The sequence below is a fragment of the Merops nubicus genome, unplaced genomic scaffold (genome assembly GCF_000691845.1).
Source record: "Merops nubicus isolate BGI_N331 unplaced genomic scaffold, ASM69184v1 scaffold24721, whole genome shotgun sequence".
In the NCBI taxonomy this organism is placed as follows: domain Eukaryota; kingdom Metazoa; phylum Chordata; class Aves; order Coraciiformes; family Meropidae; genus Merops; species Merops nubicus.
The window spans coordinates 19,657-32,170 of NW_008590692.1; the positions used below are offsets into that span (position 1 = coordinate 19,657).

General features: G+C 37.7%; 1 protein-coding gene across 1 annotated transcript in view; it reads right to left on the reverse strand.

The window, feature by feature from the left end:
• KIAA1109 (KIAA1109 ortholog) overlaps positions 1 to 12,514 on the reverse strand; it is a 105,907-nt gene that overhangs the window by 19,611 nt on the left and 73,782 nt on the right. Inside the window, exons 56-64 of the mRNA XM_008950048.1 lie at positions 11,977 to 12,188; positions 10,645 to 10,843; positions 10,023 to 10,082; positions 8,601 to 8,827; positions 7,580 to 7,710; positions 6,005 to 6,128; positions 4,913 to 5,022; positions 3,341 to 3,431; positions 887 to 1,131 (exon numbers count right to left, since the gene is read on the reverse strand). Coding sequence (XP_008948296.1) covers positions 887 to 1,131; positions 3,341 to 3,431; positions 4,913 to 5,022; positions 6,005 to 6,128; positions 7,580 to 7,710; positions 8,601 to 8,827; positions 10,023 to 10,082; positions 10,645 to 10,843; positions 11,977 to 12,188 — 1,399 coding nt within the window. The remainder of the gene's footprint in view (positions 1 to 886; positions 1,132 to 3,340; positions 3,432 to 4,912; positions 5,023 to 6,004; positions 6,129 to 7,579; positions 7,711 to 8,600; positions 8,828 to 10,022; positions 10,083 to 10,644; positions 10,844 to 11,976; positions 12,189 to 12,514) is intronic.

Below are 12,514 nucleotides of genomic sequence, written 5' to 3' on the forward strand. Positions count from 1 at the left end.
CACAATTGTGGAGCAGATAATAGCATGACATTTACCCAGACTGATGGTAGGAGGCATTCTTAGACTGCCCACACTCAGTATATAATCTTTTAAGAACATTTTGGAAAACTCTCAAGAACAGGAACAAAGAATTCCGTTTCTTATAACAATAATTTTCATATTAGTAAATATTTACGTTATTACATGCAATTTGTGGAGGTAGAATGACTGGATAAAACACAAAGTTATGCTCTGGTTGACAAATCTGTCATTTGTCCCACTAAAACCTGCCCTGTGCCTCAAAAAAACTAACTCTGCAAGTTCACAAAATCATAGAATGGTTTGGGTTGGAAGGGACCTTTACAAGTCATCTATTCCAACCACCCTGCAATGAGCAGGGACATGTGCAACTAGAGCAGGTTGCTCAGAGTCCTATCCAACCTGATCTGGAATGTGTCCACAGATGGGGTTTCTAATACCTCTCTGTGCAACCTAGGTGGTTTCACCACCTTCATTTGAAAAAATTTCTTCCTTCCATCTAGTCTAAATCTCCCCTCTTTTAGTTTAAAGCCATTACCCCTTGTCCTGTTGAAAGGCACTGCTAAAGAGACTGTCCCCATCCTTCTTATAGGCCCCCTTTAAGTACTGAAAGGCCACAATAAGGTCTCTCTGGACACTTCTTTTATTCTATTCCAAGCCCTGAAATTTCTAACAGTTGCCTCCTTTTCAGATAAGAATTCCTCCTCCTCTCACAGTCACCTCTGCTGAATGCAACCTCCCATGCCTTCCACATATATACTTCAGGCAGAATTCAATCCTTCATCAGTAACAGATTTTGTAGCTTTAAAGTCAACATCTCAAGTCTATTTTCTTAATGTCTCAGGTCTTCTTTCAGACCATTACTTACGGTGGTTTCCTATAAAAATACGCCCTCTCTCTTTCATGGTCATCCTCCTTTTCAGAGTCCTCACTGCTTGATGATAAGCTGTCATCTCGACGGCCTTCTTCAGGCTGGAAGGGAATGCCGGGTGAGAAGACTGCTGGAGTTTTGGGTGAACCAAATACCGAGCATGAGCCTTCACTAGTAGATGAGTAATGGGAGGGACCATCAATAGTTACAGATAAAAGGTCCATTTCTGTCTCCTCTGGAAACTGATTATAAAAAGACAAAAAGAAAGTAAATTTCCACAGATACCGTTTCCACCAAGAATGCATTAGACAGCTCTGGAAATAAAAAAGCAAAGAGTGCTATGAGAAACTCTCACTCCCAAGTTCCTCAGAATACGGAGACAGCAGGTGTAGGAATTGCAAGATGGATTATGAAAAAGAAAGAATGAAAGCTTGTTGGGAGACATTTGCCACTGCCTAGTGATTGAGCTCAATCTATAAGCTAAATACATATCGTGCTCTGACCAAGTCACATGATCAAAAGGAATGGAAACACTGGATTTCAATTTTAAAAAATACTTTGAAAGGAAAAGAACAGAAGACAGTAAAAATCACCACGACCCTTGCAGAGGGGGGAGGCACCCAGGAGAGTTAGTGAGGCGTGTGCATGCAGACCGCTAACGCAGAATGTACAGCACCGGCTCGCCGTTCTGGGCACACGTGCTTTAACATGGAGCCAGCTACAGGCCAGATTTCTAAAAAGGGCCTCCTGTTTCTCACGTAAAGGACACCACAAGCACCACACAAGGGATTTGCTTTAACTTCTTAAGATGCCTGTGAAAAACACCTAGAAGTGTGAGTTAAATGCCAGCCCTACCTACGCAGTGTTACTATGGCGCTACACAGTCGCTGTCTGCAAATTCACATTCGAGCTCTGCTGAAGAACTGGTGTTACAATGGCAGTAAGAGACTCATTTAAAAAAAAAAATCAACATTTGATACCTCTAAGTGTTCGATAGTATTTAGCTATGCCAACAAAATGGGGCTTATATATATAAAAAACAATCAAAGAGTAGGACATCTTTTAAAGGTGAAAATATCTAAAAGTGCAAAGGACATTTCTGTGTTTCTTTTCCACCTCTCCCTCAGAAATAGGAATTAATTTCCTGGGAGCATGAGGTGACTTGGAAGGGAGAAGCAGTACAGCACTACCTCTTGAGCTTGTTTCATTGTTGGGTTTCGCATTGCTTTTGTTGGTTTGGTTTTCAATTTTGGTTGGGTTTTTTTAAAAAAGAAAAGTATCTTTACTATTTTCCTTAAAAATATTCCTGAAGTCAGAAAAAAAACCTCCACCATTTGTTCTCTGGGTATTAAGTTTTGGCACATTTCCTAAGCACTATTATTTGAAAATGTCTTACTCTGCATTAAATACAGGAATTCCAACAGAAATAAAAGTGTGAGAAGATGTCCTCCTCCCTAGGCATTATTTTGTACTGGTGTGGATGCTGATGCCTGCAATCTTGGAACACAACGTAACAGATGAAGGTACACACCAAAATCCTCTTTTAAAGCACATTTTCAGGCTAGACTTAGTTCACTTTACATCAGCCTTGATCAGTCCTCATAAATATACAAAACTCCAGTAATTCATTTTACAAAATGCTACCAAGTTTTAGGTCTACTTGAAGGTGTAGAAGCCCTCTGGGAAGTTCAACAATCAACCACATTCTTCTGCTCACTTGACATATTTAAAGTTCAATATTTTCAAATTTGATATACATTCTGTTTAGCTAAGCACAAAAGAGATGAAATATTGCAAAGCAGCTCCCTGTGAGATAAATTAGTTCTCTGGCAAAGAATACTTGATTCTTCTCAGAAATACCTGGAAATACCCTTCCCCTGGACAGCTGGATTGTGCAATCCCCAAAGCTGTTTTATTCAACTTAATTAAAAGTGGGAAAAAAAAAAACAAAAACAATTACAATCACCTTCAGCCACACAAAACCAACATAAAATGAACATTTTAACAATAAGAACACATAGCAACAAACAAAACTAGTGATTCAACAATCCATTACAAACACATAGAAGCATACAGCAAAATACACTAATACCCATTTCCAAAACTTGAAATATATTCAAGCACAAAAAATGCTGAAGGATTTTTTGCACACTTCTGATAACAATTCCAAAACAATTGTACTACTACTGTGTCAACCCAAAAAAACCACTCAAACAGTTTTCAAATGTGATGAATCCATTAATTTCTGTGTTATGAAACCAAAACACAACTGTCTTCTATCAAAATGAATCTACCTTCCAAAACCAGATCCATAATTTGAGGCACACATTAACAGAAACAGACACACAAAAACATAACAGTAGTTCAGGTCTGCCTAGCTGTAACAGTCTCATGCACTATGACCAAATGGCACAGGAAATACGATTATATTGCATATAAAGTAATTCTTACAGAATCCTGTATGTTGAAAGTTACTCTTGGCCCAGGAGAAGCAGCATCTACACGGATATCTGGGAGGTCTTCACTGTCTCCTAGTCGAGAGCTATAAGCAAAACCAAAGCACAACATCTTGTGGAGTTTTACTGTAGATTTTTAAGTTCATGCAGACATTTAACTACACAAATATAAGGCAATTAAAAAGGTACATTCAGTACTTACATTTTGTTATGGAAGAAACTATAAAATCATATTTAAAGCACTTAGGATAAATGAAAAGGAAAAAGGAGGGGGAAAAGGAAGGAGAAGAAAGCTACATATTACTGAGCCAGCAGTCTATCACCAGCCAACCTCTGCTTATTTCATTGTGCAAATTTTTCAGTCCTGAGCCAACAGGCAGAAATTATAGACAAATGAGATATTTGTGATCCACCACATGGGACATAAAGCAAGTTGACAGATTACATATTCTCTAATGCAACTGAAATGAACTATTGGGCCTTATAGTACGTGCATACCACTTTCCATCACAACCAAAGCACTTGTGAGGTTTTCCACAACTTTGTGTTTCTTATAAAGCAAGAGAAAACCCTCATTATCTTTTCCATACAATTTCTGGTTCTCTTCAGATAACCTTGTGAAAAGGTAGAATGAAAGTGGTTTTCACCTGACAGATCTTGAACCAGAACCTTCATTCCTTCTACACTTGCTTTGCTTTAACTATCAAGAATGTTAATTACTTCAGAAGAAGGACTGCTTTTCAAGGGCATGTTGAAAAATTCACTTTGGACTACTTAAAAAGCTGTTTTTATGCTGGATTACCTGCTGTCTGATATTTTCACATCTGGATCATTTATAAATTTCCATTTGCTTCTACAGAAGTAGTCAAATTTGAAGCAAATTTCTGCTCCCGTAGAAAAAAAGTGCAAAGAATTCTAACACTCCTCTCTACCTTTTCAATTTTCAAGTCTTTTATACATGATACATAATAATGCAGCACACTTTAAATTCCAAACTTTAATTGCTTCAGCTGTATCTACAGAAGCAACAGACTCAAACATGTATTCTAAACCTCAAGCAAACACTTTACTAGGATGCATCATTATTCAACTACAGTTTGCTTAGCAGTCATTAAATGATGAAACAAACCCAATATATATTATACAGGTGAAGAGATTAGAAGAAAGTTATCATTCTCACACACACACACAAAATCTCCCTTTCTACAACAGCCCTTTTTTAAGGCAGATGATTGCAAATCAAGTGGAGAAATTGAAAGGATTACACTATGCTATTTTTCCTTATATACATTTCTTCAGAATGTCTTGAAAGCTCTGTAGAAAACCCAAACTTGTAGATGTAGGAATTTCTCTTCATTTGACATACTACTGTCTGTCAAAAAACAAGTTTCAAAAAAAGGTGCAAAGCTGCTTTTGAGAACATGCCTGCCTTCCAAAATTATGCCCTCTGATCCAGTACCACCACATATAGCCACTGCCTATAGACTCTTAAAGGCAAAGGCCAATGTTTCCTCTGTTAACATATGATGTTGTTACTATCACAGATCTCAAGTTCCAACAGGATTACCTTGTTCTGTCCATTCTCTTCAGAGGTGGTCTTCCTGATGCTGAAATACTCTTAGATCGGCTATAGCTGGGTTTGTAGCTGAGACCCCATTTGTCTTTCAAGGATGCAGCCTAAAACAAAAATAATACTTAAATGCAACAACGGATAACACAGGGAAAAACTCTGGCAAGCTAAAATACTGTTTTACACAGGTTTACGAGAAAAGTAGAAAGCTTTTTTTGTTCCATAAGAGCTAAAATACATCTCTTATCAAGATCTGCCAGCACCTTCACCTTGCCTACATGTTCATTTTTCACACTTGCTGGAATTAGTAATGCGCAGTTGCCAGAAGTAAAGTATAATCTGAGCTAATAATCTGAGCACTTAGACAGACATCCTGCCTAGCTTCCACTTTGGTAAAAGAAGAATAGGAGCTGAAATGACAGCATCTAAGAAAAAGCTGCAAACTGATTGCTGTTTTAAAGATCTTTTTCTACTAAATGAAGGATCATACTTGAGGCACATGCACTAGGACACACTGAAAATAATGTTTTGCCAAGTTTGTTATCAGGGTCTGGGACAACAGTTGCATGTTTCTGGATTACCAGTAACACTGCTTGGTTTTTGTCTGGTTTCTTCTAATGTCTGTGCTTAGTACTATGTTTTCATTTTTATATCACCTAACTCTGCAAATATGCTGTTTATTTACATACAGTACACACTTATGTAAAGCACACATGTTAAGTGGAATACAGGAGGTATTTATCATTTGCCCATGCAGCTAACACGTTTGCCTCTGCATCTGCATTCCTCAGTCCAATGAAGAGTCATTTTTAAAATCTGCTAAGAGGAGGAGGAGTACACAACATCTTCAAATACATATTTTCTGACCATTTCTTGTGGGTATGCAAATAACCCATTTACATTGCAGGATCTGGGAAACATCAGTTTTCCTATCACTATTACTGTAAGGAAGAAAATCTTTTCCTAAAGGTTGTTGCTGAACTATTTTATATTCTTAACCTTCCTTTTCTATTACTAGCATCTTCTTTGCATCAATCAATATGCATTTTCAAAGCTATCATATTTTAAAGGTAACTTCATCCTGCTCACCCTCATACTGGATCTGCGCAGCTTCTTCCGGACGTCTCGGCGGATGTCGTTCACAGCCACCGACTCCAGCTGCTGGTACCGCTGAATCTCTTGATTTATAGTTCCTTCACTGGCACCTAATTTTCTGGGGATAAATCATGGTGGAATTATCTTACAAATGCATGACATTATTTTCACTAATTCAAAATCTGTCTTGCAATGATATTCTGCTTTCCATGGGAATTATCCCATTTTCTCTTTTTCTTTTCAGTAGTTACTACCAGTGCCAAATATAGCTGCAGAAGATGGATTGTTGTTTCACAATCCAACTTTTTGTCATGTACAATATTTTGTCCTTAAGAGGACTCTATGATTTTAAGGTTTCTGTCCCCAAGTGTCTTAGCAGAGCAGATAGAGAATGTAAAAAACTCTAGCATACAAGAAGAACCCCCAAAAACAGTGCTACCATGATGCTGACTAAGGTGGAGAATAAGAACAGCTATGCAGCAACTCTCTTGTTTCAAAAAGCCCTAAATAACAACTTATAGCCTAGTAACAACCAAACCAAGGACCTTCTATACCCTTTCAATCACATGACAGCTGCTTAATTAAAAATAAACATAATGAAAATCCCCATCAGGAAGGAGAAAAAGTCCTCCTGTAGTAACAGTTCAAAGCCCTGTCACACCAATGACAGCCTGCTGTAGCAGATCACCTGCAGAAAAAAAGTCTGCTAAATAATTCATAAAAACTCTGTAAAGCAAATGCTGTTTTGAAACGATTACAGTTTAGTGAAGCATTCACAAACTGAGAAAAGGCAGGCACAAAACCTGATTTTGATTCTTGACCTCAAATTAGAAGAAATATTTAACTTAAAATACAAAGTACAGATATGATTGCCCTGTGAATGGTGACAGCAATTTTTATTCCAAGTACAAGCAGTGAAACATGTCTCCTCTTCATCATTTAATACACAATTAACCAAGTTCACTATTCCCATCCCAGACAGATCCATTTATGCTAACTCTCTTAGTGAAGGGGGGGAAGCAAGCCAAACAAAGCAAGACATAATTAACCAAAAAAAATTATTAATAAAATCCACAGAAGTTCAGATTAAATTTATGAAATTTGAAAGAACTCTTTCCTCAGGGTTTCTCTCAAGCACAGCATAGGAGATTTAATTTTAAAATATCACCTACAAGATGCAAAAATAGTGGATTTAAGTGTTTTTCTCCTTCTTGCAGTGAACAAGACTAAGCTTATTACAGTTAAAGTAATACATTTTGTTAATCACCATGATAATAATTCAAGATGGAGCTGCAAATTTAAATGAATAGGAAATTGATTATAATCAAGCATTGCAATGCAGAAGCAGAAAAAAAAAAACACAGACTAATTTGATCCTTGGGAAGAACACAAGAAATTTGACAGAGTATTTTCATACATAGTTTTTTTTCTTACAGAATTCAAAGGGACAATTTTTTAAGTACAGACAACTATTTTCACTTAACTGTCACAAGATAACAACAGAAAAAAAACGCAGCTGCAGTTTGTTATTCCCAAACTTTGTGCGAGCTGAAGTAAACTCCAACTTACTTTAAGTCATCGATGACTTTAGCTTGCTCGTTCAGTTCTCTGATATCAACTAAGCGTTTCACAAACTTTCTCCCTCGCTGTTCTCCAGTTTGGCTACTGGAAGCTCCCTGCCGTCGGTGATCAACAATCTCCTATTCAAAATAAAGTTTTAATGAATGCCCTCTTCAAAAAATTGGACATTAGTATGACTTCAAAACAGGCAAAGTGAATTTCACACCTTAAAATCTGGACTAGCGCATGCAAGAGAATCAGTTTCATCGCAGAAGGCAGCTGATTGGATTTTTTGCAGTGATCCAAACCCCATCATTCAGTTAGACACACTGTAACTACTACATACATGTCCCCACGAGCAGGATCTGCCTGCTTTCATATGTGATCTGCTAGACTGAAGAGAATCACACTTCGCAGACCCCAATAGATATTCTACAGGAACAGAGTATCGATGGTTTGTGGGGCTCAACCCCAGCAGGTGGTTTACAATCCGCTGCCCAAATGTTAGCTTGCGTGCCTCTCCACCTGATTTCTAGACAACAAACAGGAACATTAGTGTTCTGGGATTAACGTTTTCACTGTTGGCAAGCAAGAGAAATTTCAGGTAGCTATTAAAGAAAATCTGTTAAAACATTTTTATGTGAAACCAAAAAGCAAAGGTCAGCAGCATATTGGGTAAAAGTACCAAAAAAGATATTTTGTCTAATTTGCTCATGTTAGTAATTTACTCTCCTGTCAAGGAAACACATCTACAGCCACAGCTTTTCCCATTCAGGAATCTCAAGTTAGGTATTGTGTCTCCAGATTTTCCAATGCAGATCGATATTTCCACATAAAGACAGTAGAAATATGATCTGTGATTTCTTGCCTTTGAAACAGGGAGTTAGAAAACAAACACAGAAACTTTTTTCATTTGCAACAAGAGGTATAAGGAGCAGCATGGTGGACTCAAGACAGATCTTTCCATTTGACTGAAGACTTTGTCACACCTTTTCCAATTAGTAGCACTTATTTGGATTTATTCACTTACTGCATGTATAGTGGGAGACATAGTGTCAACTTCGTCCTCATCTGAAAGGTCAGCTATGTTTACAGAGTTGAGGTCAGCAATATCATCAATATCTTCTTCTCCTGTCAATGTTGTCAGAGTGTTGCCTAAAGCATTCAATCTCTTCCCAATGTTTGGATCCATGTGGACATCAATGCCACACATCTTCCATAACACATTCAGTGTCCAGGTCCCAGCACTACTACTTTCTGTATTAAAAAAAAAAAACAACAACAAAAAGTTTCTCCTCTTTTAAAACATTCCTCCATGTTTACTGTTTATCAGTTAGAAAGAACTGTCCTTTCCACCCACCCTGAGGCAAACATATTCCACAACGGAAATGCTTGCCGGAAGTACTTCACAGCTCCAAAGTTAATATTCCTTTAACAAGTGATGTGCCCAGAGAAACCTAATGAAAATACATCCCCTTCAGCCATGCTGGTAGCCAGGAGAGAGCATCTCAAACTTCAGCTCGGAGAATTGCAGCCAAGTATACTATTACAGAAGAGGTCCTAAAGGATGTCTATCTGCATGTAAAACTGCTGACCCGCTTACAACTTCAAGTCTTGAACAACAATACCAGAAGATGTTACAATATGTGTGTAATGTGCTCACTGAATATTGCCTTCCCCGGATTCTTCCAACGAGTGCCACCTTTCAGCATCAAAATACAGAACTTGCTTTAAGCAGAACTACACAAGACACTGTTTTTCCTTCTAAATGGATTAATCCTGGTTTTGTTCATTCACAACTCCATGGGAAGTTAAATTTTTTTAATAGTTGCAGCATGTGTTTCATTGTTATGTCTCCTGAGCACAAAGAAAGCAAGTGGGGGACAATGAGCAAAACCACAGGGACAGGAGACACCGTACATGCAAGATTTGGGCAAAGAGATGAGAAGAAGCAAGCAGCAGACATGATGACCAAGACAGAGATTGTCAGGTATTTTTCGAGGCCTCTGGAGAATGTCCAAACAACTCAGTAGGAGAAAATTGGAAGAGGGGGAGTTTGGGCAGAACAGAAGCCATGTCTGGAAGAGGTGAGGGAGGAATAGGAGCTCAGGATACAAAGCCTCAGCATTAGAAGGACTGCAGTAGGACAGCATTAGGATAACATTGCTGTGATAAAGGACTATTCTCCAACAAAGGGACAAACACATATACACCATGTGTTTTTCTCTGGGTAAAAATCTAAAACCAGTGCTGCTGATGAGACCCAAAACCTGCAATAGCTTGAAAAGATGGAGCAGATAAAAATATTGAGTAGTTTTACCAGGAAGACAAGGTACTAAACAGAATAAAAAACCAAGATACCAGTTGAATGACAACACAGTTAAGGGATTTAAATTTCATTATTTGCAAATGCTTCATTTATATAGGGCCTGATTTGTTTTAGGTGTATTACCTGCTGCAGCCTGTCCTGTTGTCCTAGAACACACTTCATATGTTCCATCTGGCACAACACCTACATGAAGCACATATACTGATTAGGCAAGGCAGTCAAAGTTGCTTCAGACCAACCCTTCCAATTGCACCTCAGTTTCTTGCCCTCCACAATTAAAGCACAACCAGTGCTGGAGGAGGTTTGGATTTAATACCCATTGAATGACCTTTCCCCTACTTAGTAAAGTTAATCTAGTTGGTAACATCCAAGTTTATTTCAACTTGAAATTCTATATAAATCCTAGAACCTTTATCATAATGAAAGATACAGAAATAATTGAAAATCATTACATTAAACTAATAAAAGCTTACTGAGATCTCATGTAATTATATAAAAGCAACACATCCAAGTCTTCCAATGTCTCTCAGACAGAACTTACAATAAGACATATAGCAACAAAGTTATTAATAAGGAAAACAAAGTAATACAACCTTCTAGATGCATATGATTTTGCTTTCCAAAGGCCCAAGTCTTTTCTTTATCTTTCTGGGGCAAGTTCAGCAGTTTTAAAAATCACAGGAAAGGTTAAAAGTATATTTAGATCTGAAATACTATTGTCTAGTATGAAATTACATTCACTTACATGCATTCATTACTAGATCTCCTCTTATTTCTGGTTTCCAGTCATCCCAGCTTGTCTCAAAGCCATCAGCAAAGCGGATACAGAAGTTTTTAAAATGACCTTTGCTAACTAAAGACTCTGAGGAGCAGGCAGTGATCAGTGTGCTTTCAATAGTCAGGACTAAAGCAGAGCCAGTGTCAAGATCTGAAGTGTGGTTAGACTGGAAAATAAAATCACAAGAGAGAATTTACTGGTCACCGCCACATCAAACCTATATTGTACAAACTTCAAATGCTGTTTATCTTTCCCTGTTAGAAAACTGATTCTTCTGTCTCCTTGGCTTCTTCCTTCTCTGCAGGAAGATTCAAAAGCATCACACCTGTCTGCACAATGTCCTGCATTGTTGTTTTCTAAATGCAACATCTACATTGTAAGTATATTAGGGCACTGGGATTCAAGCTCATCTGGAAAAGGAAAGAAAATCCATATCTGATCAAGGGCTATGAACCAGATGGCCCCATGACCACAGAACATGAGCCCAGGATTGCTTCTTTTCTTCAAGAGGGCTTGCACTTGAGTCAATTGAGCAACAACGATAAGCAGCTTTAACTTTTATGTGATATTTTGTGCTTATTTTGATATCTAGAGCTATGCAGAGTCTTAATTACAGAGTGACTGATTATTTTCCAGCACTTTGTATATGAAGGTCCATAACTTTTTTTACCTGAAAAAAAGCCCACATATTCTCTTTTATAAAGGCAGACTTCTTTTGGTCCAGCATAATTATGTACTACAAAGCAGTGTACTACAATGACAGTTTTTGTCTATGACTGCATTTTAAATATCTATCTTTTTTTAACCCTGTCTGTGCTTCTAAATAAAAGTACCTGTTTGAAAAACATACATCTGTATCTACAGATCTCAAATGGTTACTCATACTGTCATGCTTCATTTTAATTAAACAAACAAACAAAAGGGAACATCACCTTAAAGCCAACTGTTTTTCTATCTATAATCATATGAAAAATAAAGGACTAACAGGAATTTGTGACGGAAGCTTTCAAATATGTTTCATCTAAACATTTCCAAGGACTTTCCAAAGCACTGAGCTTATATGTGGTGTAAACAACCATTACATTTCACCAAAACATGCACAAAAATTGAACACTAGCTCTTCTAGAAATGAGAACACCTTTTCTATGCAAGCAATGCCACTAGTGCAATTCTCAACATCTGGTGACTTCTACACTGGTGTGATGAAAAATTACATTTATGGACATAAAAGCTGCATACCACACAGAAATGGGTATTTCAATAGACTAATAGTCACACTGCTTCAGACACTGTGATTACCTGAGGTGTGTTGGTGATGGGCAAGCAAATTCCCAAGTCATTGACAGTCAGCTGAAGAAAGAGGGTCCCAAAAGCTTGTGCAGAGGTTTGCTGGATTCCAGGCAGCATATCTACTACTTCTTTTGTGGCCATGTGAATATCTTTATGTAAAGCCATTCTCTGTTCGTTCCAGTTGTCATATGCAGCCTTGTAGTTCAGCCAGAAGAGCACAGCTTTGTGAAGAAACAGGAAATGCTTAATAGAAATCAACACATAGCAAAAAAAAAAAAGGGTATGTTCACTGAATAAAGTTTTTTTTTTTTATTTGTATGTTCTCCCCATTACTTTAAGACAGCAGATGTACAACAGTGGAAACACACCCACAGTCAGAATGTAGTGAGAGGGGTTCAAGCTGCCAAGGACAAGATGGACAAAGCTGATCATTTAGCATTGAAGCTAACACATTAAAATACAGAAAGTGATGCTGTTCTCAGTATTATTCATTTGTAAACACCTAGAAAACAACTCATCCAAGCCATCTGAAACCTAACCACCTCAG